Genomic DNA, 27,423 nt, shown 5'->3' on the forward strand with positions numbered 1-27,423 from the left:
ACTATCCTAAGAACTTTCAAGTTATGGAATTATAATTCTTTTCAATTATACATTATATGATTATATTAGTTTCCTAAAAGTACCATAACAAAGCACCACAGACATGGTGGCCTTTGACAACACAAATGTATTCTCTCACTGTTGCACATTGGGGGGTGGCTTCCTCTGAGGGCTCTAGGGGGGAATCCTTATCCGCCTCTTCTCAGCTTCTGGTACCTACTGGCAATCATCGACTTTCCTGGGCCTGCCTTTGCATCACCCCAATTCCAGCCTTGCTCACTACAGGGCCTTCTTCCCCAGGTGTCTCTGTGTCTGAATCTTTTTATGAAGATACCAGTCATTGGATTTAGGGCCCAGTATGAGCTTGTCTAACTTAATTTACATCTGCAAAGATCGTCTTTCCAAATAAGGTCACATTCTGAGGTTCTGGCTGAACATAAATTTTTAAGGGATGCTAGACGATTAAGGTATTACCCGCTGTAATGATTGAAATACCTTACAACTAATTTTTGTGTATGGTGTGAGATATGGATTAAAGTTCATTGTTTTGGCAAATCCAAGTATTCTAGCATCACTTATGGAAGACTGTGTTATCTTTTTATCTATGGAATTGCCTTCATGCCTTTGTTGAGAATGTGTTGGTCACATGCGTGTGGGTCTATTTCTGGACTCCCTATTCTGTTCCATTGTCCCCATTCTGTTCTATTCTGTTCACCTCTATACCAATATGAAGGTCTTTGTAATTAGTGTTAAAATCAGATAGTATTTATTTTCTACCTTTTTAACTTAAATATACTGTAAAACTAAAATTTGTAAAAGAAAACAGGAGAATCCCTTGTGACATTGGGTTTGGCAAAAATTTCTTAAATATGACACTGAAACACAAGGCATAGAACAATAAGTTGATAAAATAGACTCATCAAAATTTAGAATTCTGTTCTTTAAAAGATACTGGTAAAAGAATGAAAGACAAGTTACAGACTTGGAAAAATATTTGCAAATTAGATGTATGGTGGAGGAATTATATGCATAATATTTAAAGAATGGTCAAAAGTTACCATTAAGAAAATAAACCAATGAAAAGTAGCAAAAGATTTGAACAGGCACTTTACTGAAGAAGCTATGCATATGGCAAATAAGCACATGCAGAAATGTTAATCAGTGGGAAATGCAAATTGAGGCCACAATACGATACTGTCACACACCTATTGGTAGGGCTCAAATTAAAAAGACTGCTCACACCAAATACTGGAACTGGTATACACTCCTGGGGGAATGTGAAATAATACAGCCACTTTGGAAACCAGGCAGTTTCTTAAAATGTCAAACATACCTCCCCATGTTATACAGGTATTCCACTCCTCAGTACTCACCCAAGAGAAATGAAAGCATTTGTCCATAAAAAGACTTCTACACAAATGCTCATAGCAGCTTGCTTTGTTATAACCCCAAGCTGAAAGCAATGAAAATGTCAGTCAATAGGGGAATGGATTTTAAAATGGTGGCACTTCAATACAAGGGAACACTGCAGTACAATGAACTGTTGATACATGCCAAGATATGTGAATTTCCAAATCTTCATGCCAAGTGAAAGAAGCCAGACAATTAAAAGTAGTGCACATAGTATATAATTTATCTATATTAAATTTCAAACAATGTGAATAAAAATAGTAACAGAAAGCAAGTCAGTGGTCACCTGAGGATGAAGTAGGAGGCAGTAAGGAGAAGAGGGAAAGAGGATTACCAACAGTCACAAGAAAGCTTTTGGGAATGGTAGATATGTGACTATCTTGTGACTTGATTGTTTCACTTATCAAATTGTACACTTTAAACATATACAATTTATTGTATGTCAATCATACCTCTATAAAGCTATTAAGACACTGTTGAACTATGATTTAATGACTCTATTTCCATCAATATTAGATATGAGAATGAAAGAAATTGTATCATATTTATGTGTATATATAGTGTATATCTGTATAAATGTATATGTATATATATTTGTATATGTGTCTATATATGTGTGTAAATATATATATGTATATATAGATAGTGGATATATAATATATAATATATAATATAAATCCCTAAATCATCTATTCTCAGGGAATTACTTCAGATTTGTTTCCTGGGGTGAAATTGCCAAAACCAGATTACAATGATTTGCTGACGGCTATTCAAGACAACTGTGATGCCATGAATTTGCAAATGACCAATTTCTTCTCTGAGAAGATTCTCCAAATATATGAAATGATGATTGTGCGTCATGGTTTTATGATTGTTGGGGAACCATTTGGAGGAAAAACCAGTGCATATCGCGTCTTGGCTGGAGCGCTAAATGATATATGTGAGAAGGTAAGTGTGTTATAAATGCATTAACTTATTTATAATCAGGTTTGTGCATGATAGAATGTATGGTCACTTGAAAAGATACTTTAATGAAACAACTTCAGATCATGAAAAAAATGAGACAAAGAGAAAATAAAAGTAGAAAAGTAATATGAAGCATGCAGGAAGTTTGGTATATAAAGAGAATGCCACACATTTCCCTCTCCACCTTTTATTTCTGTTTTTAAAATGTTTAATTATAAAGGTAACACACAGTCATTGTAGGAAAAAGTCTGGAAACACGAAAAAAACTGATGGTTTTGTTTTCATACTTTTGGGAGAATATTTTATTTTTCTGGGTGGTTATAACTGTAGTGCCAACTTCTGTTACTGGCCGCTTGTGGTATTGAGTTGAAATGTGTGTGTTTTTGTCTGTGTATTGCATAATATATTTATATGTACATATATAATAAAAATAATTATTATATCATTCAAAATTTATATCTTACACATTACAGATTGGTCTACTTTGATATGCTAAAGAAATGAGGCTATTTTAAATTTTCCAACTAATATTACATTTTTGTCTACTTGTATTTTTAATAGTTTTTGCTTCACATATTTCAGTGTTTATGGCCTAGATGGGATTTGTAATCATTATATATTCACTGTACAGCCTCCCCTTCAACTAATATAAAATTGTGTACTTACTCTGTTATTTGCCTTGGATCCCCTGCATTTAATCCCAATATTGCCACCCATGTTTTCTCCTCGCATATATGTTTGCCTATGCCTGGGCATCACTGTGATTTACTTTTTTAGAGAGTGAACTGTCTGATTACTATTTTCTCCAGTTTGATGGTCTTTATCTTTTCATGGGGGGAATGAAATTCATTTATATTTATTGGACAAACTGATATACTACTCTTTTCTGTTGTCTGTTTTTATACTTTGATGCTATTTCCTTTCTTTTCCCTTCCTTTCCTTTTCCATTACCTTTTCTGCCTCTCTGCCATCCTGCCTTCCTTTTCTTGGTTTTTGTTTGTTTGCATTTATTCTGTTTTGTTGTTTTATTATTACACAGACTAATTGTTTTTACTCTGAAAAAGGTCACTTTTCAGAATAAAAGTGCTAGACGTGATGCCATTCAAAGATTAAAGAAGATGAAGGTATCAACATGTATTCTAGTCCAACTGCAAAGCCCCAAATGGCTCATTACCAGGAAACTCTAAGAGTGACCTTGTGGGGACCTATGGGACAGTCCCTCATAGCCACTGCATGCAAGCTATAGCTTCACACTAGCCTTTCTGCATTTGGGACAAAATCCTTGCTTTGGTGGTAGCAACTTTATTCGAAGAAAACCGAGCTTCCCCATACTTCTGAATTTAGGAAGACACATTGTTATCCCTTTCCTGAGCACAGATGAGATAGCAAAGACCTCGAGTTTGTTTTACTCCGAAATATTGTTATTCCCACATCTTTTCTTCAGTTTGATAGTTTGTGTCTCAAGCTCTGGGGTGGTGGGCAGGAGGCAGTGTTGGGAAGAATCGAACTTGTTATATTGTTATACATAAACGTGAGATGATTATGAATAGGTAGGGCACAGAGGATTTTTAGGGCAGCGAAACTATTCTGTGACACTGAAATGGCGGATAGATGAGATTATGCTCTTGACAAAATGCATAGAACTGTACAATACAGAGAATGAATCCTAATGTAAACCATGGACTTCGGTTACTAATAATGTCTCAGTATCAGCTCATCAATCATATTAATGTACCACCCCAATGCAAGGACTTAATTGTAGGGGAAGCAGGAGAGGAATGGGGTTAGGAGGGAAGGAATATGTGAGAATCTCTGTATTTTCTGTTCAATTTTCTGTAAACCTAAAACTTCTCTTAAAGAATAAAATCTATTAATTAAAAACAAAACAAAAAAAGCCTGTGCCTGAAGGTCATTAACATCTCATGTAATAATTCCATGACCAGCTTTTAGGGTTTTGGTTGAAATTGACAACTTACCAGTATTAACTTTTCCATGAGAATGATCATATTTCTCTGTATTTAGATCTTTCAATTTCCTTTCAGAGGGTATTTTGTAGCAGAGGCCAGCCAGTTATAGCATATGGGCCCAATTCAGCCCAAAACATAATATTTTGTAATGGTGTTAACAGTCTTTAAGATTTTTAAGAAGATGAAATTAAAGAAAAAGAAAGAAAAACACAAGAATATGACACAGATCATTAACTGGCAAAGCCTATAATTATTTATTACCTGACCAAAATTACCAACTCCTGTTTTATAGTTTTAGATTTATAGATCTTGTACATTTGCTAATTAATTCCCAAGAATTTTATGAGCTCTTTATTATTTTTATTAAAATTTTTTAATTTTTTTCCTTTATTTTCTTTTTAAATAAAATTATATTTTATTGTTTATGCTATTACAGTTGTCCCAGTTTTTCCACCTTTGCCCCTGTCCACTTAGCAACCCCACTCCCTCAGGCCGTCCCCACACTGTTGCCCATGTCCGTGGGCCATGCTTATGTTCTTTGGCTACTCTGTTTCCTCTGCTGTACTTTCCATTCCCGTGACTGTTCTGTAACTACCAATTTGTACTTCCTAATCCCTTCACCTTTTTTGCCTGGCCTCCTGAACCCCCCATCTGACAACCATCAAAATGTTCTTTGTATCTATAATTCTGTTTCTGCTCTGCTCGTTTATTTTGTTTTTTAGGTTCAGTGTTGATAGATGTATTTTGATATATTTCTTCTTAAAGAAGACTCTTTAGCATTCCATACAATACTGGTTTAGTGATGGTGAACTCCTTTAGTTTTTTCTTGTTTGGGAAGCTCTTTTTCTGTCCTTCCATGCTAAGTGGTAACTTTGTTGTGTAGAGTAATCTTGGCTATAGGTCCTTGCTTTTCATCACTTTGAATATTTCTTGCCAATCTCTTCTGGCCTGAAAAATTTCTTTAATATGTCAGCTGACAATCTTATGGTAACTCCCTTGTAGGTAACTAACTGATTTTTCTCCTGCTTCTTTTAAGATACTTTCTTCATCTTTAACTTTTGGCATTTTAATTATAATGTGTCTTGGTGTGGTCCTCTTTGGGTTGACCTTGTTTGAGACTCTCTGTGCTTCCTGAACTTGTATTTCTATTTCCTGTACCAAATTAGGGAATATTTGGTAAAAACTGACATTTTTTCAAATAGATTTCCAATTTCTTTCTCTCTGTCTTCTCCTTCCAGTACCCACATGATGTGGCTGTTGGCGAACATGAAATTGTCCCAGACGTTCCTTTTACTCTCTTCAGTTTTTTGGATTCTTTTTTCTTCTTGCTGTTCTGATTGGTTGTTTTTTGCTTCCTTGTATTTCAAATTGCTCATTTGATTATCAGCTTCCTGCACTCTACTGCTGATTCCCTATAAATTGTTTATATTAGTTAGCATATCCTTCATTTCTGACTGGGTGTTTTTTATGAGGTCCTCACAAAGTTCCTTGAGCATCCTTATAACCAGTGTTTTGAAATCTGCATCTGATAGATTGCTTATCTCCATTTTTTTTAGCTCTTTTTCTGGAGTTTTGATCTGTTCTTTCAATTGGGCCATGTTTCTTTGTCTCATTTTGGCACCCTCCCTGTGTTTGTTTCTAGTATTAGGTAGAACTGCTACATTTCTCAGGCTTCGTAGAATGGCTTAATATAGTAGGTATCCTGTAGGATCCAGCTGTACAAGCTGAGTACTTGAGGTACACCCACCGTGTGGGCTGTGTATACCCTCTGATTGTCATTGAGCCTTCACTGATGCTGGCACATCTAAGGTCAGCCACTGCCTGTGCTCTGTCTGGGGTCACACAGCATAAGCGACACCTGCAGATGGCCACCACTTGTGCTGGACTTGGAGGTACTCCGGGGAGGCCATGCCGTGAACCATGGCTGGCTGCTGCTAGTGCCAGGCTTGGGGCAACTTAGCAAGAAGTATGGGGCTTGCTGAAGCCAGATCTGCTCATTTGAGAGAATTTAGGAAAATCTGAAGCATGGGTCAAGAAAAAACATTTCTATGGAAAAGCCACTGGAAACGGCGTGGGTGGGCCTGAAAGTTGGGTGGGACGGGACCTCAGGGAACCACCAGTGTGGGGCAGTGTGAGCCAGGTGGATGGATTCTCAGACATGGCCCTTGCCTGCAAACTCTGAGGCTCTGTGAGAGGAGGGTTCAGAGAAGGAACAGTGGCCCCTGATAACACTATGTCTAGGAGAAAGGTGCCCCTCCTCCCCTCAGCTCTTGCCCTGATGGCAGACAATTCAGTTCTTCTCTGTATGTCTCTGGAGCCCTTCCATCTGTTGCCCCAGTGCTGGAGATCAAGGGTAGTGAGTTTGAGTAAGTCTGTGTGTGGGCCCTTTAAGAGGAACTGTCAGGGAGTCCATCAGTGTCTTTCTTCCCTAGCCTCAACCCTGGATGGTTTTTACAGCCAGCAGTTAGGGACACTTATCTTCCTGGCATTGGGGGGCGTGGTATGGGGCTGGGAGCCTTCGCTCTTGAAATATCCCTCCCAAGGTTTATCTACCACATTGGGTGTGGGTCCAGCCCATTCTGTGTTTCCTTTCCTCGTACGAGTCTCAATGTAGTTTTTTCTTTAATTTTGTAGTCATAGTACTTCCATTCAGCTCAATTTCTGACAGTTTTGAATGATGGTTGTTCTATAGCTTAGTTGTAAATTTTATATGGCTGTACGAGAAGGCAAGCCCTGTTTACCTATGCTGCCATCCTACTGGAAGTCACTTGAGCTTTCGAATACTATTGTAAATTATATCTTAAAAAATTTTATTTTTCAGTGGTTTATTGGCCTAGAAAATACAATTTGTGTCTACATGTTGACCTTGTGTGCTAGGACCTTGGTAAATACACTCCTTACTTCTGGTAGTAGTTTCTTTGTAGATTCTTTAAGATTCTCTATACACAATCAGGTTTTCTTTACATAAAGACACTATTCTTCAAAATATAAATAAACAAATTGATTGATTGATTGACTTTTTTTTCCTTTAAGGGGTTAATGGAAGAAAACAAGGTTCAAATTACTGTTTTAAATCCCAAGTCTGTCACCATGGGCCAGCTGTACGGACAGTTTGATGTAGTGTCCCACGAGTGGTCTGATGGGATCCTTGCTGTCAGTTTCAGAGCATTTGCTTCTTCCACGGTGAGTGCCAACACTTTTGCATGCATGCATATTTAGAAATCTGTGATATTTCCTTCTCACCAATTTCTGATTTTTTCAGTTGTTTCAAGCAAACATATTTATAGCTCAAGACGTTTCTTTAAAACACACTGCTGGAGAGCCTGGCAGTGTTTCTGTGAAGAACCTTATCAGGACCTACGAAGGCGCAGAGATGTGCTGGCAAGCAGCTTTGCCCTGGTGACGGACAGGAGGAAAAAGGGCAGGGGGTAGAGCTTCTGGTTTTCTTTGTTCAGGCTAAATGATCCGGGAAGGAGAGCCTCTGAATAACATGATCCTTTTGCTCCGTGTGATGTTCTCCCTTTGCCCTGCTGCAGAGCCGCTGTCGCTGGCACACCTACTAACTGTTAGGTGTATTCTAGCATTTAGAGGAGAAACTGCAGACCGTTACAAAACACGTTTCAAAGTTCCAGCACTGCCCCTCTAGTGTGTGAAGAAGACAATGGGCTTTCTGTGGAAAGCAGAATGCATAGAGGGTATGCCGGCTGCTAGCTGCTGTGGTTAGGAGCGGGCACTTACCTGCTCCTCGCTTATTCTGCTTGTTCTGCTGAGTGGCTGTTGCCCACTCTTACAAAAAGAGTTCGCAGACCAGTAAGTGGTTATTTGGCTATCATACGCTTTCAGGCTCACCATAGAGTGTGATCCTATGGGAGACAGCTTGCTAAAGCTAGTCTTCAAAGAAAGAGGGCCTAAGCTAGAGACATTTATTTAAAAAATTAATAAAAAATTTGAATGTTTCCTTTATGCTGATTATATGCATACTGAACTTGGTGCTCTTTTTCTACTCGAAGACCCAGCTGATCATGACTTATGGGTCAGTGTGATAATAGAAAAACATCAAATCTCAGCTCTGCTCTGATTGGCTACAGGACCATGGGCAATGAGTAACATGAGGATAGATTTCCATGGAGCAGACGTCTTGTCTAGTGTCAGAGTTTACTAGTGATGTCAAGGGTGAAAGTAATCCTGAGGCACAGGTAGGGCAGACAGAGGTGTAACTTCTCAGGTCCTCTCACTACAGTGGATGAACTCTGGCCCAAATTAACATGTAAAGTCTCTGAATAATATATGCAGTTACATTATTTACACAGAAATGATCATGAGATCTCTTCCATTTTATACTCATTTACATAGCTTACATTACATTTTCTAGGACTCTTTGTTCCATAGCTACTGAGTCTCAGGGAGTAAGTAGCTGACCCAAAGTCAGATAGCCGATAAGTAGTGGAGCCAAATGAAAGTGAGGTCTTTCGGATTGCAAAGCCCAACATCTCGCCATTACAAGGCAGTTTTTTTCCCCAAAGTGAATATTAACAGGTATGGGAAGCCAACGGTACAAGGGAGTTAATCTCTGAAGTACGGGCCCTTCCTTGTTTCCTGAATCAGCCAGAGCTGGCCTCCGAGTGTGAACGTGTATGTGGCCAGAGGCCATGGCAGGCCCGCTCTGAATATTAATGCAGGCAGCCACAGGGCCTGAGAATGTGTTAAGAAGGGTTCAAATTGTTCAGCACTTCAACTCAAATTTACATTTGCTAAAGTTGAACCAAGGCATCATCTCTGTACATAAAGAGGCTGATTCTTGAGAATCTGGAAAGAAGCTGTTTGTGCACTTGCCAGCTAATACCTGGCCACTCTTTAATTTTTTTTTTTAAGATTTTATTTATTTTTAGAAAGGAGGAGGGAGGGAGAATGAGAGGGGGAGAAACATCCATGCATGGTTGCCTCTCGAGTGCCCCCCACTGGGGACCTGGTCCACAACCCAGGCATGTGCCCTGACTGGGAATCAAACCAGCAACCCCTTGATTAGCAGGCCGGCACTCAATCCACTGAGCCACACCAGCCAACACTCCTTAATGTTTATTAGGCATTTACTATATTCCAGACAATGTGCAAATATTTTGATATTTATCAATGTGGGACTGTGAATGTTATATTGAGATTAATGTCCTATTCCTCCATGAAGTAGTCCAGTCTAAGAGGGGTGTATATATGTATGTGTCTGGAGGGAACAAAAAATGTGGCTTAGCACACAAGAATAATTACTTTGTATGAACGCAATACTATATAGAGTTAGACAATCCAAATGAAAATCTTGTTTTCCCTGAAAAATATGTTTTTAACTTATAATACTTTCTGAAACATGTAGTGTATGACTTCAGAAACATTGGAAAAGATAGAATGTTAAGAAAAGTGCTATATTATGTTTTGTCCATGGCATGTACAGATGAGGCAAAATCAGGCTTACAGTTATGAGTACACACAAAACCCAGTTTATCCTTATATTGTTATTTATTAATTGTATTATTTTCCATAAAGACACCTGTAAGCCTAGTTTTGCCCCACCCTGTGTAGGCTTACTAAGTGACTATATCATTCTCTCTCCCTCTTTCTATCTCTCTCTCTCTATATATATTTCATTCTATGTATATTCTCTATTATATATATATACTTTTTAAAAAAGATCTTATTTACTCATTTTTAGAGAGATGGGAAGGAAGGGAGAAAGAAAGGGAGAGAAACATCAATGTGTGGTTGCCTCTCACGCACGCCTGTACTGGGGACTTGGCCTGCAACCCAGGCCCTGACTGGGAATAAAACGAGTGATCCTTTGCTTCAAAGTCCAGTGCTCAATCCACTGAGCACATCAGCCGGGGCTATTATATATACTTTATTCAGATATATACTTTATTCAAAAGGTACCTTTACATTTTCACAGTCAAATTAATTTTGAGAGTTACTTTTTAAATTTTGATATATTTTTGAACTGTTTCCTTACATTATCATTATTGCATTTTTGTGTTGTATTCACCATATGCATAAACCAGACACCAGATAGGAAATGGTTAATTTTTGATGGACCAGTAGACGCAGTATGGATTGAGAATATGAATACTGTACTGGATGACAACAAAAAGCTATGTCTTATGAGTGGAGAGATTATTCAAATGTCACCACAAATGAATCTTATTTTTGAACCAATGGATTTGGAAGTTGCTTCTCCTGCCACTGTAAGTTCTCAGTTTTGACACCTGCTTATAAATTTGCAATGTTATAAATGATTTTATTATCAAGTAACTGTAACTTTAAATGAAAATTGTTGGTAGAACTCCTTTGACAGCAGTCTCTGATTCTCCAGGAGCAGACATATCTGTTGACAGACCTTGACAAATTTGAGTCAGGTTTTTTTTCTTTTTTGTCTGCAGCCATTTGGTAAAGTCAGATGTAAAACATTAGATCATGAAATTATATAAATGTAAGCATTTTTTCCAAGAGTTTGTAAGAAAGAGAGATACCAAGTCATGTTTCTTTTATAGGCAGCACCTTGATGGTAAACAGTTACTGTTGTTCCAGGTTTCCAGATGCGGTATGATTTACATGGAGCCTCACATGTTGGGTTGGAGGCCGCTGATGATGTCTTGGTTAAATCTTCTGCCTGCTACCCTCAGTGCCACTCAGAAGGAATTTATAATAAGCTTATTTGAAAGAATGGTCCCTGTTTCTGTTGAATTTATTAGAAAGCACACAAAGGTAAGAGGGGTGGGAATTTTAAGATTTTAAAAAATAAATGGAAAATCCAAATTACCTAAATATATCAATGTTAATGTCAGCTTTTACTATTAACTACTAGATATTAAAATAATTTCTTAACTGGTTTGACTAAAACCTTTTTATCTAATTAAAGTAAAAAGATTTTCATTTATATAATTATTCCATCAAAAATATTTTAAGTGAAGCACCTTAGGGTTTGAGAAAACGTTTGAGTGCTAATCGTTCTTCTCTTAAAAAAATCTCAAAGACCGACCTAATCACATCCAGATGATTTTAGAGGAAAATACTCTAAAATGTGTCTCATTTCTAATGGACTATTTATATTTTAAGTAGTTTCTATTTGTACAACTTTCCTCATTTTCCAAACTTCCTAGGATAAATATAGATGATCTTGTAATCAGAAAAAACGGCCACCTGAAAGGCTGGATAGTGGGTAATAATGGAGCAACACACATTACGGCCCAGACAAACCTAATGAGGAACCGACTGTACGTAGCATGAGCGCATCTGATTGTTTAGGGAGTACTGTCAGTAGCTAGAAATACAGATCCTGGGAGGGAAACCAGTCCCTGGCAGAAGGATTGAAACAGGTCCTGAAGGAGGCAAATCCATTTTTCTTCCTTTCAGTACATCCTGGGGGATTGGGGTCAGGGGAAAAATAAAAGGTAGAGAAGTAACAGCATGAAATTTGCCTCTCAGAGCTGATGGAATTCCAGCTAGCTTCTTAAACCCTCTCCAGCTGGAAATTGTATGGAACGGACACTTAATCTCTGCTTTGGGAGATGTAGACCAAAGGTCTTTATAGGATGATTTTGGCTCTGGAGCAAATATAGGGATGCAGGGCTGGTATTTGTCCTGCTGTTTGAAATATAACAGAAAAATTCGAGGTAGAAGGTTAACTCCAGGTACAGAGCTTGAGAGTGGAGTTTAAAACCATGTTAACAGCAATTACCTAAGAGGAAAATCCAGAGGAGAAAGAAGAAAGCGAAGGATAGGGTCCTGAGTGCACCAGCAAATTCAGGAGGAAAGAGGGAGGAGAGCATAGCATTGTAAGAAGCAAGTAGTCAGCGTTACGAGGAACTACTAAAAGGTCAAAGCAGCAGAGGATTGGCGCATGACCCTCGGATTTGGCAACAGAGAAGACGGAGGGAGAATGAAGAGAGGCGAGGCCACTCCAGGGCAGTGGGCTGAGCAGTGCGGGACACGCTGGCACCACAGTGAGTGTGGGCCGCTCTTCCAAGAAACTTGGCTGTAAAAAAAAAAACCCCAAAAAACAACAACCTGAAATATGTTGTAAATTTGAAGTAATCATACTTCAAAACAATTAAATATTTATTTATTGAGGTCATAATAGCATAAGTTACAGGATTGTTTTCTTCTGACACTGTCAGAGAATGTAGATATTCCAACTAAATGAATTTTCCGTATAGTTGAAACTTACCCTTTTAGTAGCAAAATAGAAAAAGACCACTTTTGATGCAAGCTTTCTAAAAGACACTGCGTTTTTGTCTTCCTGAAGAAATTATGAATGTCTGTTATTAACTATTGAATAATAACTATGTGTTTTCTTTTAGTAACATGTAACTATTTTTTTTAATTAAATTTATCTGGGTGACATTGGTGACATATAGGTTTCCAGTGGACATTTCTATCATATATGATCTGTACGTTGCATACTATTTGTATTTTAGTGTTGTGTCAGTAACACGTAGTCCCACCCTTAGTCTGCGACTCAGCTGTCATTTCTGCCTTCTTCTACTGAGCCTGTGGCTGAATATGAAGTCCATTTCAGAGAGTTAATTTTTACCTGTTACCATGAAGCAATATGACTCTGAAGGCTGGAGGAGAGCTTGGAGGGTAGAAGACATGCTCATGGAGAACTTTCTGTATGCTGCATTGTTCTAAGAGCTGTACACTGATACTATTTCATTTGTTTTTATAAGATGTCATGATAAGACCTAAAAAAGTAAAGTGAGCAACATTTACAGCACCCCAGCAACATTTTGTGCTCTTAAACACTTGAAAATATATTTCATAGGGATGAGTTTACTATGAGTATTGCCGTAGGTTATAAAGATGTTTTAAAATTGATTTTATTTATGAAGCATTTTAGATATGCAAACTAATTGCTTTCTCTGAAAGAATTTTTAGTGTTTTGTGTTTAAAATTGGAATCTCTGTCTTTGATTAAATTAACTGAGCATGTAACAGTGAGTTTTTAAATTGGAGATTCAGTGCGAGAATGGGTAAAGAACAGACTACTTGACGCGACATCCACAGCTGCTGCCCTCGGGACTAGGGGATGAATGTGTGCCTCAGCTTTCCCTCCTCTAAACTAGGATTGCAGTGATAATACCTTTTCATGGATACCCTGGCTGTTAGAACTAAATGAGTCCAATAAATATTAGTTGATACTATTTTAATTAGTGCCTAGTTTAATTTGTTTTGTAAAAAACTTTTTCACTGATTTTGTTAGGAATTATCTCCTACTTCAGATACAGGCTTAGTCCGATCCTTAATGAATCTAATGGACTGTTTTATGGATGACTTTGCTGATGAAGTCAAAGTAAGAGAGAGAAATGATCGAGAAACATATTCTTTGCTTGAGGTAAGGTCCATTGTCTGTGAAGTATGCAGTAGAAAGACATCTCTTGCTTTCCCCAATGCTTCCTAATTAATGAAACTCAATTTCCCGCTGGAATCCGGGGCTGGACAATGGGTGGTAGCTGAACAGTGAGGAAAAAATCAGGCCTAAAATACCAGGTGCTGGTAGGGAAATGCCTAGATTGGCAGTTCTGTTGCATCAGTGGTGAACAGTGATGTTAGATCTGCTGCTGAAATCTATTTGATCAGCCTCAGAAATTATCAGTTTTCAAAATGTCTATCACCATTTGACAGTGAGATTCATCTTTCTATCAACTGCAAAATCATAACAACTCATCATTTTTTTCCCTTGATTTTCTTTTCTTTTTCATGTGATACAAATGTTTAAAATATGTGTGTATGTATATGTGTGTATACATTCATATTTGTATTGAGGGAGCCAAGAAAATATATAACCTATCAACATATTGGTAATACAGAAATAAGATTATTTAATAAAATAATATATTGCTAATAGTAACACTTCTAACGTAGTCAATATGTTACTCTTGTTGCTTATACTTTATGTAGTAAATTAATTTTAATTTAGTGTCATATAGTTTCCAGAGAGAAACAGTCTGTGAGTAATCTAGGAGTAGGAGAACAGTGTCAAAGTAGAGTCCACAAATTTGATGAGTACAGTCAAGACTGTGTTAGCATCGGTACTAAAAAGGGTATTTGATTTTTAAAACGAACAAGCAGGCTTTCTCATCTGACAGTTGGTGTTGTTATCAGCCCTGTTCCCTCTGCCTGAGCCTGGTAAGAGGAAAACTTGCAGGACGGCAGTTCTCGTTTCTCAGTCCATGCTCTGATAGTTACTACTGTCAGATAAAAAAAACGAATTGGTTCTACTTTTAAAGACCACTGTATTAAAATTTAAGTTGAAAAAACATATATTGTGGGTTGATTATTCCTATTAAAATAGTCTATTATACTTATAAAACATTATCTCTATGTTCTTTTTAATATCAAGGGCCTACCATATACTTAAATATCATGTGATTTTCCAGACTAATCATTCTCTTTCACTCTGTCTGGAAATTTTATTTTGCATTGTATTATCTTCTCTAGTAGGAAGGTTTCTACAAAATATGCAATTTGATTTAAAAACTAATTATTACAAAATCTTGAGATAACTTACTATTACATATCAGTTTATTCATTTCCTTTCACAAATATTGATCTAGCTAATCTGATGTAAGCTTTAAGAACAGATTAAAGTTATTCTTTGATGCACTCTATCTTTACGTTTCTCCATTACAGGGCATTTTTCTCTTTTCATTGATATGGTCTGTTGGCGCTTCTTGTAAAGATGATGATCGGTTGAAATTTAATAATATTCTTCGAGAACTAATGGAAGGTCCAATTTCAGAGCTAACTCAAAATAAGTTTAAATTACTGAGTGGTACTGAACAAATGTCTTCGAAAGCACTAACTGTCCCATTTCCTGAAAAAGGAACAATTTATGATTATCAATTTGTCACTGAGGTAAGAGTTTTGAAATAAGATTTGCAATGACCAACCTGCCAGAGTGCCCTCTACAGAGCACATAATGGCTCTGTGGCCACTTTGTCACCTCTGCTTACCTTAAGAGACAGCATGTATTAAGGAAGGTCCCCTGGCTTTTGAAGTCAGACATACCTGGTTTGAATCCTAGTAAGACCATTTGCTTTCTGTATAGCCTTGGACTAATTAATCTCTCTGAACCTTGTTTATCTTATCGATGAAATGAGATAAATAATAACACCTTATGGACCGATTGTACTCAACAAATAAAATCACATATTATGACATCTGCTCCAGGACTAGGTACATTCCAGTCAAGGACACTTCTTGGCGGCTCTTGGTGCATGTTAGCATATTACAGGCGCTAAGAAGTCCTGCAGGAACAAACGCACCTGGCTTAGTGGTGTTAGTTCAGCACTTCCTGGACAGATTGGACAGTAAAAGCTGGATGGCGTTTGTTGACTTGTTTCTGTGTAACAGCTCCCATAAACACTGTATGGAGGACAAAGTTTAAGGATATATATTATTTAAGTATATACAGATCCAAGTGAAATTGGGATCACACTGTATCCCCAATGGGTAGTTTTCTATCCTTGTTTTTCCCCTAATAAAGAGAACACCTTTCTCTCTCACTAATGTTTCTTTAATAAACTTATTTCTCTAAAGCTTCCTTATTTCCTATCACCTGGATGGACCATGATCTATTCAAACAGTTTCCTACTCTTGGACATTGAACTGTTTTTATTGCTTTTTAGTTTTTTTACTTTGGTGAATATTCTTGTACATGTCATTGTATTCATATCTGATTATTTCTTTGAGTTCATAGAAAAAGTATTACTATATTAATTTGAAATTTTTATAACTCTGGGGATATAGTGCCAAGCTCACCTCAGAAGAGATTCTTCATCCCACCAACCAAAAGATATTATCTCTTCATCTTTATTTCAAATTACTGATAATATTCTGCCTTTCAAAATATGGGAAAGAAATTATTTATTCATCAGATCTAGAAAGTTCTAGAAATTTCTTTGCAATACAGTTTTCAGGCTGATGTGAATTCAGTCTCCTCAAACAAATCTCGACTATATGCTCAGCACTGTGCCAGAGGATACAAAAATGAATAAAGCACAGTGCTGCCCTTGGTGAGTTCCTAACCTCTTCAAAAGAGAGACATGTAACACTCTAGGTCAAAAGCATGCTGTGTGTCAGGGCCCAGGGACTTGGGTCATGTTTGAAATCAACAGATCCATCACTGAAGCTAGGTTGTGGGATACATGAAGATATAGAGGATGGATGGGCTTGAATGCTGATGTGTTTTGTTTGACAAGAAGCTTGAATTTGATTCTGTAAGAATGGAAAGGGATGTGGTGTTTTTCTAAGGAGGGAATTAACATGATATTTTTGAAGCTTTTTGTTATAAACCCTGCCATAGCAAATTAAAATTTTAGTTCAAAAGCCAATTGGATGCAAGGATATAATGTTAATTTGTCATAAAAACATCATATTAAGAAATCTCATATGTTCTAGATATCTGTTGCACAACAATGTGAATATAATTAACACTGGTGCTGTGTACACTTAAAAATGGTTGAAAGTTAATTTTAGTTGTTTTTTAATCACAATTAAAAAAATATTGTGCACTTGAAGTCCATATAATTTTGTTAACCATGTCACTTCAATTTTTAAAATATATTTTATTGATTATGCTATTACAGCTGTCCCAATATTTTTCCCCCTTTGCCCCCCTCCACCTAGTACCCCCCATCCCTCCAGCAATTCCACCCCTTAGTTTATGTCCATGGGTCATACGTATAGGTTCTTTGGCTTCTCCATTTCCTATACTATCCTTGACACCTACCAGTTATGCTTCTTAATCCCTGTATGTTTTCTCCCATTCTCCCCCTTCCCCCTCCCAGCTCTTAATCCTCTAAATGATCTCCATATCTATGATTCTGTTCCTGTTCTGGTTGTTTGCTTAGTTTGTTTTTTACAGGTTCAGCTGTTGATAGTTATGAATTTGTTGATCTTTTAATGTTCATAGTTTATGATATTCATCTTTTTCTTAGATAAGTCCCTTTAATATTTCATATAATAAGGGCTTGGTGCTTTAACTTGACCTTATCTGGGAAGCACTTTATCTGCCCTTCCATTCTAAACAATAGCTTTGCTGGCTAGGATAATCTAGGTTGTAGGTCTCTGCTTTTCATCACGTTCAATACTTCTTACCAGTCCCTTCTTGCCTGCGAAGTTTCTTTTGAGAAATCAGCTGATAGCCTTATAGGAACTCCTTTGTAGGTAACTCTCTGTTTTTCTCTTGTGGCTTTTAAGATTCTCTCTTTATCTTTAATCTCTCTTGTTTTAATTATGATGTGTCCTAGTGTTGTCCTCTTTGTTTCCATCTTATTTGGGACTCTCTGCACTTCCTAGACTTGTATGTCTATTTCCTTTACCAAATTAGGGACGTTCTCCATTATTTGTTCAAATAAGTTTTCAATTTCTTGCTCTTCCTCTTCTCCTTCTGACACTCCTATGATTTGGATGTTGGAACATTTGAAGTTGTCCCTGATGTTCCTAAACCTATCCTCCTTTTTTGAATACTGTTTTCTTCCTGCTGTTCTGATTTAATGCTTTTTCCTTCCTGTATTCCAAATCATTGATTTGAGTCTTGGCTTCATCCTCTCCACTATTGGTTCCCTGTAGATTTTTCTTTATTGAAGAATCACTTCACTTAGAATCACTTAATGTACCCTTCATTTCTTATGTTTTCAATTTACTCAATGAGTTCCTCAAGCATCCCGATCACCAGTGTTTTGAACTTTGCATCTAATAGGTTGGTTATCTCTGTTTCATTTAGTTCTTTTTCTGGGGTTTTCTTTGTTCTTTCATTTGGGCCATATTTCTTTGTCTTAATTTGGCAGCCTTGCTGTGTTTGTTTCTGTATATTAGGTATATTATGTACAGGTAAGTAGAGCTACTTTGACTCCCTGTCTTAGAAAAAGTACCTGAAAATTGTGTGGGGTCGAGCCTTCAATAACTGCTATGGCACAGCAACCTGCTTCACTGTTTTGTGGTTCTGTGAGGGAAGAGGGCTCAGAGAGGGAAAAATGCTGCTGCATGGCTTCTGGAGGTTTGCCCAGCACTTGCCTTGTTTTCAGTCACTTTACCCACTGCCCATATGTGACTGGCACCCTTCCAGCTGTTGCCCTGGTGGTGAATCCCAGAGTGAGTAGGTTTGCTTTTGTTCTAAGTCAGTGTGGGCCCTTTAAGTGGAGTCTTCCCAAAATCTGGCAGTTTCTTTCACTATCCCAGTCTCCAGTGGTTTTTACACCCAGAAGTTATGGAGATCTATCCCAGTGCTGGAACTCTGGGCTGTATGGTATGACCCGGGGCTGGGACTGCTTGCTTCCAAGGTATCCCTTCTGATTTTTATCTACCACATGTAAGTATGGGACCACCCATTCCACCACCGCCACTGCTGCTGCCTCTCCACACCATACTGCGTCTCTGTGCCTCCCTGCCCATCTCTGACTCTGCCCCTCCTACACAATGAGATGAATGTACCTTCTTTAAATCCTTGGTTGTTGGACTTTCATACAACTCGATTTTCTGACAGCTCTGGTTATTTGTTTTGAGGCATAGCTGTAATTCTCTATGTGATTGCATGTGAGGTGGTGAACTGTGTCTACCTATGCCTCCATCTTGACCAGAAGTCTCAATTTTTTTTTTAAAAAAGAAATATCACCTAAAATAAGCTGATGTTGTAAATGCCATCATAAAAGTCAGGCAATATGCAGCTTATGTTATCAGACTATCAGCTGATTTCTCAAAAGAAACCTTGCAGTCAAGAAGGGGCTGGAAAGAAGTATTCAAAGTCAAGAAAGACAAAGACCTGCATTCAAGAAACTCTGTCCAACAAAGCTATCATTTAGAATGGAAGGGCAGATAAAGCGTTTCCCAGATGAGGTAAAGTTAAAGAAGTTCATCATCACCAAGCCCTTATTATATGAAATATTAAAGGGACTTATCTAAGAAAAAGATGAATATCATAAACTATGAACAGTAAAATGATAACAAACTATCAACAACTGAACCTAAAAACAAAAACAAAAACAAAAAGAGAAACAAACTAAGCAAACAACTGAACAGGAACAGAATCACAGAAATGGAGATTAGAAAGGAGGGGAAGGGGGAAGAATGGGAGAAAAGGTACAGGGAATAAGAAGCATAACTAGTAAGTACAAAATAGACAGGGGGAGATTAAGATAGTATAGGAAATGGAGAAGCCAAAAAACTTATATGTATGACCCACAGACATGAACTAAGGCTGGGGGGAGATGCTGGTGGGATGGGGGTACAGGGCAGAAGGGAATAAAGGAGAGAAAGAAAAGAATCTTAACATTTCTCCAAAATAATTGATTTTTGGGTTGGTATAATCAATGGTTTCAGGGCATCATAAATATCACAGCATTGCGATTTTATTTTTATTGATGTAGAAGCCTAGTTTTTTCTTCACTTCATCTAAAATTTGAGTTGAAAAAAATCAGGATGAAGCATTTTTAAAAATAAAGATGACTGTATAAATATTAACATTTCTTGGTCTTGATTTTTTATCTTTTCTACCATGGGACAGGAGTACAGAGGTCTTAAAAGTGTTTTATAACATAACATTCCCTATTTGGCTCTTTATTATAAACAGGGCCTAGGAAAATGGGAACCGTGGATTAAAAAATTGGCAGATGCTCCTGCAATTCCTAAGGATGTGATGTTTAGTGAAATCATCGTACCAACTCTGGACACAGTTCGATACTCAACACTAATGGAATTATTAACCACCCATCAAAAGCCTTCAATATTTGTAGGGCCAACAGGAACTGGAAAGAGTGTTTATATTATTGTAAGTATTGTAGAAATGTATATATTAAAATTTGTATAGCATTCCTAAGAACGTCACTTTAAAAACCATCTGAAATAGTAGTATTTTTAAATACTCAAATATTTTGATGTTGGAGCCACAGAGAATTTTTGTGTAATTGCCTATTTATTTTAGAAAATTGATTGAAAATCTGGTGTCATTTTATATTACTAAATTACTGTCCTTTTTTAGGTATTTTAATAAAAATAGCTTATCCAGGATGAAGAATTTCATATCCATTGAGAAGTGTTTTAGTTAATTACACCTGCTATTCAATCTTCTCAATTATTTAGTATCTGAATGGTTACTATGTAGTAATAAATAATTTAGTAACTTTTATAGTAAAGTGTTTAGTAATTTTAGTATTTAGTCAGTTGGTAACTGTAGTAATTTCTCTTTATGATTCCTGGAATCATACCCATTCTATGTTAGTTAAGAAAATGCTAGCTGCTGTGCAGATAAAACCCCAGATCCTGGTAGCTTTACGCATCCTATGCTCCCTTGAATTTAGGTGCTCATATTGATCAAAGACCAGTTCTTATCTCTAGTTTCAGATTTCTGAAGACAGGAAGCTGGCTGGAATTAATAGTAAATAGCACCCCCATCCTTTTGCATGGCAAATAAATACAAGTTTCACCAGGGTCAAGTGGACAATAAGGAAGATAAGTGGACTTGGGTCTCTCTAGGACTCGACTCTAAGTGACCATAGCAGTGAGGGAACCCCATTTGTTCCTGTGTCAGAGAGCTGTGCAGTTAGTTGGATGTCCCTTCAGAGTATCTGAAGAACCTGCACATTGGCTCCTCCAGACAGCAAGCCTTTGGAAGCTCTCCATGATAGTGTCCAATAAAGCATTAGCTGAGAGAGAAGCACAGTGAAGTCACTGAAGTATGACTGTGGCCCTGCCTTCTACCTGACCAAGGGAAGCGGGGAATATAGAGGCAGCAGGGCAAGGAGGGTGGAGGAGCCATCAGTGGTTGCTCCCTCACTGCGGGTTCCCAGTCAATTCATATTCCCCCAATTTATGACTGTACCTGTTTCTCATTCTTTATTTCAATTTAATCATTTAACCCTTTTGCAATTCATTTGGTTATATAATTAAATAGTTGTCCTGGCATCATTTATTAAATAATCTTTTTCATAACAGGTTAAAATGACAAAAGAGAGACATACCACTGACATGGTAACTGTTGTTACTGTTGATTTCATCTCCTCCTGCATTGTTAAGACACTCCCAGGTTAAAGTTGTTTGTCAACAATGATGTTTCGTATTTATTTTGAAATGTCAAAATATAATTCCAACTATGGTTCATTTCATTATTTTCTATTATATAGAACTTCCTTTTAAATCAACTCAATAAAGAAATCTACAAGCCTCTACTAATTAACTTCTCAGCACAAACTACAGCAGCTCAAACTCAGAATATTATCATGTCAAAATTGGACAAAAGACGAAAGGGAGTTTTTGGTCCTCCTTTGGGCAAGAGAATGGTAATTGTTCTGTTTCTATATACGTGGTACAGCATGGGTCCTGTTCAAACACACTGCTCCATCAGAACAGGGAAGCCACACATACTGCGCTTGACACCTTCATGTAGAGATTTTGTATCACAAATTTTGATTAAGAGGTTTCCTTAAAAGTGTTCATATTTGTATGTGCTTTAGGCAACTTGACAGTAAAAACAAGCAGATGCCCTTTAAATTAAAAGTAGAATATTCATCTGGGAAATTATCTACCTTCCCAATTCTCTCATTAACATTTTTACTTAGCAGAATCTGCTAGACCTGTAGACATTCCAGTTATCAATTGACTTACCTGTGTTCTTCTACCAAGAGTACCCTTCTCAGCCTTACTGTCGCCACTCAGAGGTTGTACTCATTTTAAAATCACACTTGTCTCATTTCTTTTTTTTTATTTTATTTTTTCAAATACATTTGTCTCTGCCTTCCCCCCACCACTTTCCCTTGCCTCCTCCCTATTTCCCTCCCTCAGCTCCCCTTTGGTTGTGTCCATGAGTCCTTGCTATATGTTCCTTGACTTTCCCCTTCCCTTCCTTTTCCCCACCCCCTCTCCCTCCTTCCCTCTTGTCTCTGTTAATTTCTTTTCCTTTAATGTATTGAAGTTGTACATGGAAAAAAAGAAGGCACATTGAGAAACAAACTGTATGGGAGGATTGCTAAGTCCTAAACTCTTAACCATCACTTCCCATATAGGTACTGCACAAGATGATGATCCAATTCTTTGCCTCAACATTATTTACACAATAGGACACTATAACAAGATGTTAATATTTTTTAATAACTCTTGTCATTCTCAGGTTGTCTTTGTAGATGATGTCAATATGCCTGCTCGGGAGGTATATGGGGCTCAACCTCCCATCGAGTTATTGAGACAGTGGTTAGATCACTGGAATTGGTATGACCTAAAAGATTGTTCTGTGATTAAACTGGTGGACATTCAAATCATTTGTGCTATGGGACCTCCAGGTACACTTTCTAAGTTTGTGATTATTAAGACTGAAAATCACTCTGGCTATATGTAAAGAGAGAGCTGGAGAAAGAGAGACCCAACTGGATGATTTGAGTTACAGTGTTTTGTGTGTGTATTTTCTATGTGGACACATTGTGACCTGAGGGTGTGTACCACAATGGTCAACACTACAAAGTGGGCGGCCTTGTTTGGGGCCATTCTTCCACCAACTCTTCAAAATCCTTTTTCTCCTACCTTATGGGACTTTGCTTCCCATTTCCTGTCCCTATATTCTGAGATGCCAGATCCCCCTGGGTAGCTCATTTCCATTTCATTCCTTGAAGTTTCAGCTGCAAGAAACATTTCTGCTTCAAAGACTACCATCCTCTACCCCAATCTAGTCCACTCTAGTGAGTCTCTGGATTTAGACAGGCTGTTGAGAAGAATTTTAAGTAGTGAAATGGCCAAAAGAATTATTTCCTAGAGACCATTTACATTTTCCAAGAGATATTTATAAACTCAAATTAATCTTTCTATAGAAGAAATTTTGTTTGCTGGAATATCTAAAATTGCTTGACTCACCTAACTGGACATCTTTAATTGTTTGTTTTTTTTCCCCCCTGAACACAAGCTGGAATTCTGTTTTGTTTTTTTAAGATACCTTTACTTGATGTACCATTTCTTCTGGAAATCTATTTGGTATTTGCCTCTGAATCCCTGACATTTACTGACCTGTAATGAAGACAGTTCGCTGAGTCAGTAATTGCTCTCAGCGCGCTCGTGCGCTCTTTCTCTCTCATAAATAAGGCTATGCTCCTGGGTCTCAGACTTGAGTTCTGCCTTGCCTCTCTGCCACCCTGCAAGCCAGTCATTTGTACTACATGTTCACTTTTTCCTGCCTCTTCAGGGACTGGATGGAAAATTAGGTTGAATCCATGAGGTATCTTTTCCTCTCAGACCCCATTTTCTGATGTTCTCTGGGAGAAGGGGTCGAAGACAGAGGTAGAGGATATGATCCCACACCTTTCCTTCTACAGTCCTTTCATCAGCTTCTTAAGCTTGCCCAGGGAAATCAGTGTTCGCTGTGAGCTTGTGAACACTGCAAGACATGCATAACTGGTTTGATCTATAGACCACCAGTTCTGTGCTGTCACACATTTGTCATGTTTTCAGAAGCAGCACTGTATAATTCAGTGATAAAAACAAAGTACCATTTTAAACAAATATGAAACTTGAACTTACCTATCCTTATGCAAAACATATGTTCAAGATCCATACTTCTGAAGTCGCTTTTTTAAACCAAAGATTTTATGATAGAATCTCTTTAAAACACAATTGCAAATTTGTCTATATATTTAAAGGTGATAACATCAGTTACTAAAACAATGTGTTACATCTAAGTCCGTTATTAAAGCCTCATATTGGAAAATGGAATCATTATTTCATGAAAGTGAGATAATCCCCAAATTTTTAAACATGTGAGTAGCCAGTGAAATGGCCACATGAACCACATAGAGTGACCTTAGGGAAATCCATTTAAGATGTGGGAAAAGGATTAGGCTATATGCCGAGGATGCGCTGAATTTCAGACACGTGGGAAGGACCCTAAAGTTGGTCATCTGGGTTCACCTTATATTAATATTGTATAATACTATGTCTTAATATTGTTTTGTAATGATAATGTTCACAATTTACTGTTTTGGGCTATAGATCTGGAGAAGGTAGCCAATGGCTCTTTCCTTCTGGTTGAGTTTCCTTTGGTAACATAGCTGTGATCCAAGATTTTGTCTAATTAGTTGAACTCATTCAGATAATTCATCTTGAAAACAAAACTTTGAGTTTGAGGGGGATACTTTTTTCCCCTGCCTCAGCTTTTTATTTATTTTTAATTTTTTTAAATTGTTATTCAATTACAGTTGTCCCCATTTTCCCCTACTCCTCTCCCCTACGCCCCCCACATTCAACCCTCCCCACCGTTGTCTTTGCCCATGGGCCCTCTATACATGTTCCTTGACTTGACCCTTCCCTTTCTTTCCCCTGTTATGAGGGGAATACTTTTTTTGATGTCAGTGTTATCCTCTTAACTTCTCAGTGTGCCACAAATTTGTCCATCTTTCAAGTTATTTTATGCTCTAAAATATTAGAGAAAACACTCTGGTATATATTAGCAACATTGTTAAGAGTTATCCTTTTTTAATATATAGGTGGTGGTCGAAATCCAATAACTCCTCGATATATGCGACATTTCAATCTTGTAACAATCAATGAGTTTAGTGATAAATCCATGTTTGCAATCTTCTCTAGAATCTTAACCTGGCATTTTAAAACCTGGTGAGTAATTTAAAGTGTATTTGGCTTTTCTTTTTTCATTAGGGTGAAATAAAATCTTTTGAAAACATCTCAACATAAATAATGCTTCTTAAACTTTTCCCCAAAAGCATCCCTCGACCAGGGAAAGATAATAGGTAGCATCGCTCTCATGCACTGTGCCCAGCTCCAGGTTATGGAAGCATAACGCAAAGGAGCCAGAGTAGCTTTCTCTTTTTCCTTTTTTTTTGTCTTAAGTCTTGAACTTGAGCCTGAAAATCCATACAAATTTTGGATTCTGCTGCATAATATGTTCATGTTGGAATTATCAATATTTTGAATTTTCACCACATAGTGCAATTAATGATGAAAAGATATGTCAGGTTTATCCTGTGACTTGGGTGCCTCTAGAAGAACTCCTGAGTCCCCCAGGGGTGTCCATGGGGCCTCAAACCTGTGCCCTGGGGAAGCGTTGCTCCCTCTCTTCCCCACAAGGTGTGCGGGGTCTGGCAGACCTGAGCAGGGCAAGTCTTGGTTCCCTGGTGTCCGTCTCAGGAAATTGTCATTTCTTGCCATATGCTGTGGTGACAGAGGGCTGGCTCCTTGTCAAAGCAGAGGTTAAATAGAGACAATTTTTCCAAATAAATATTTTTCCCCATGTTCTTTCTACCCTAATCATGCCCTTCCCCCTCCCTCCACATTTTTAAGTCCTGGCTTATAATTTATTTAACTTTAATTTTAACTCTCTTTTTTTCTCTCTTTTCCTTATTTTTTTCTAGATTTGTATTTTCTTTCTTCCTTTTCTCTGAAAATACCTGCTATACCAGTTATCTATATGCAGTTGAGAATGCCAGGAAGTAAAAATTGTTAGAGCTTATTTGTTTAGTGGATCCTAGATTTGAGTTATATAACCTGGGTTCCTTTGTTGGCTATTCCATTCACTTATTTAAGTAGTTTAAAGCCCATTAAATTGGTTCTGCTACTCATGAGTTCCTTTGAACATAAATAATGAATGGGAAGTAACCTTAGGAGAAGTAAAAAATCTATTATTATTATAAGAAGAAATGGTAAGTCTACAAACTAAATCAATTGATATAATCAGAATATAAATTTTATGAGACATGCAAACTATTTATGTATTGTAATTTTATATTTGCTAACATTTTTCTTTCTTTTTATTTAAACATTTTTAAGTTATAAATTTCCAGATGATTTTCTAGATTTGACCACACAAATTGTAAATGGTACAATGAATTTGTATAAAGAAGCAATGAAGAATCTGTTGCCTACTCCCGCTAAATCTCACTACTTGTTCAACCTCCGTGATTTCTCCCGTGTCATTCAGGGTGTTTGTTTGTCAAGACCAGAAACAACACCAACCAAAGACGTGATTAAACGTCTTTGGGTTCATGAGGTAAGTTTCCATGTTACTGAAATATGATTATGCAAGAAACAAAGATTTTATCATGCCAACAACTGAGCAAGAAGGAATATTCAGCAATTTATATTGTTGAAATGCATTCAGGTATTTGGCATTCTAAAGGTTAATAAGATAATTTTAAAAATATTTAACTCATGTATAATGCTATTTAAAATGTGTTGTGTCTCGTTCTTAGGAATTCTTGTTGCTTTCTAGGATATGTTGAAGTAGGTATCACTTGGGGTCAATCTCCCTAAGAACTGAATCCTTGTTAGTATGACTTCAAATAATTTTGTGGTAGAACACTTTCTGGGCTGTTTTATAAGAAGTGAATGTATTTATTTACATTATTACTTGTAGTTTTACTAGATGCCAAAAGAAATGTAAGGCAAACCAGTAATGAGAGCATAGAAACTGTATAAAAATATATTGAAATTGTCTTTGGGAAGAAGAATGTGGGTGAACATTTCCTTGGAAAAGTGTGAAGGAAAGAAGAGTGAAAGAGAGAGAATATAAAACATAATGCATCAAAAAATAACAGTTCAATATTTTAAAATTAGGCAAATAATATGAGAAAGTGGGAAGAAGAATGTTCTTCCATGTTAATATATAAATAATGTAGTTATTTTCATTTAATAATGTAGTTAAGAAATCTAGAAAATTGGAACATGCTATGTTAAAACCATGTGCTCCACAGACATACATTTCAAAAGGGCTTTTAAAAATTCATCTTCTGTAGGCTTTTTAGATCTATAATTTTAATTCCTAAATCCTCACACCTTCAAATATATGCCCAAGTGGAGGTTCATTTCACTAGGAAATTTTGGCCTCATCAAGGTCCTTGAAAGTGATCCTTGGGAAAAGTATGATCTGCAGATTCTTGCTTCGCTCCAGTGTAGGTCACTTAGTTGCCTGAGGGGAATCCATATTCAGGGACATGGACACAGACCTGAAGTCTGGTAGGTTGCATGGGTAATGGAAATAATACTGAAAGGTGGAAAGGGAGGGAGATGAGAGGGGAATGTCACTGACTTCATTGAAGGAGTGCACTTTGTCA

The 27,423-nt window shown here is 37.3% G+C and overlaps 1 protein-coding gene across 1 annotated transcript in view; it reads left to right on the forward strand.

Annotated features, from left to right (window-relative positions):
* The window catches only part of DNAH7 (dynein axonemal heavy chain 7), a 225,823-nt gene that overhangs the window by 99,073 nt on the left and 99,327 nt on the right, over window positions 1-27,423 (forward strand). The window contains 11 exon segments of the mRNA XM_054566705.1: window positions 2,110-2,358; window positions 7,377-7,526; window positions 10,388-10,570; window positions 10,914-11,090; window positions 13,587-13,718; window positions 15,017-15,241; window positions 19,956-20,153; window positions 21,505-21,660; window positions 22,488-22,656; window positions 24,844-24,970; window positions 26,141-26,360. Coding sequence (XP_054422680.1) covers window positions 2,110-2,358; window positions 7,377-7,526; window positions 10,388-10,570; window positions 10,914-11,090; window positions 13,587-13,718; window positions 15,017-15,241; window positions 19,956-20,153; window positions 21,505-21,660; window positions 22,488-22,656; window positions 24,844-24,970; window positions 26,141-26,360 — 1,986 coding nt within the window.

The sequence above is a fragment of the Pteronotus mesoamericanus genome, unplaced genomic scaffold (genome assembly GCF_021234165.1).
Source record: "Pteronotus mesoamericanus isolate MK-2021 breed Mesoamerican mustached bat unplaced genomic scaffold, CSHL_Meso_final contig_179, whole genome shotgun sequence".
Taxonomy (NCBI): Eukaryota; Metazoa; Chordata; class Mammalia; order Chiroptera; family Mormoopidae; genus Pteronotus; species Pteronotus mesoamericanus.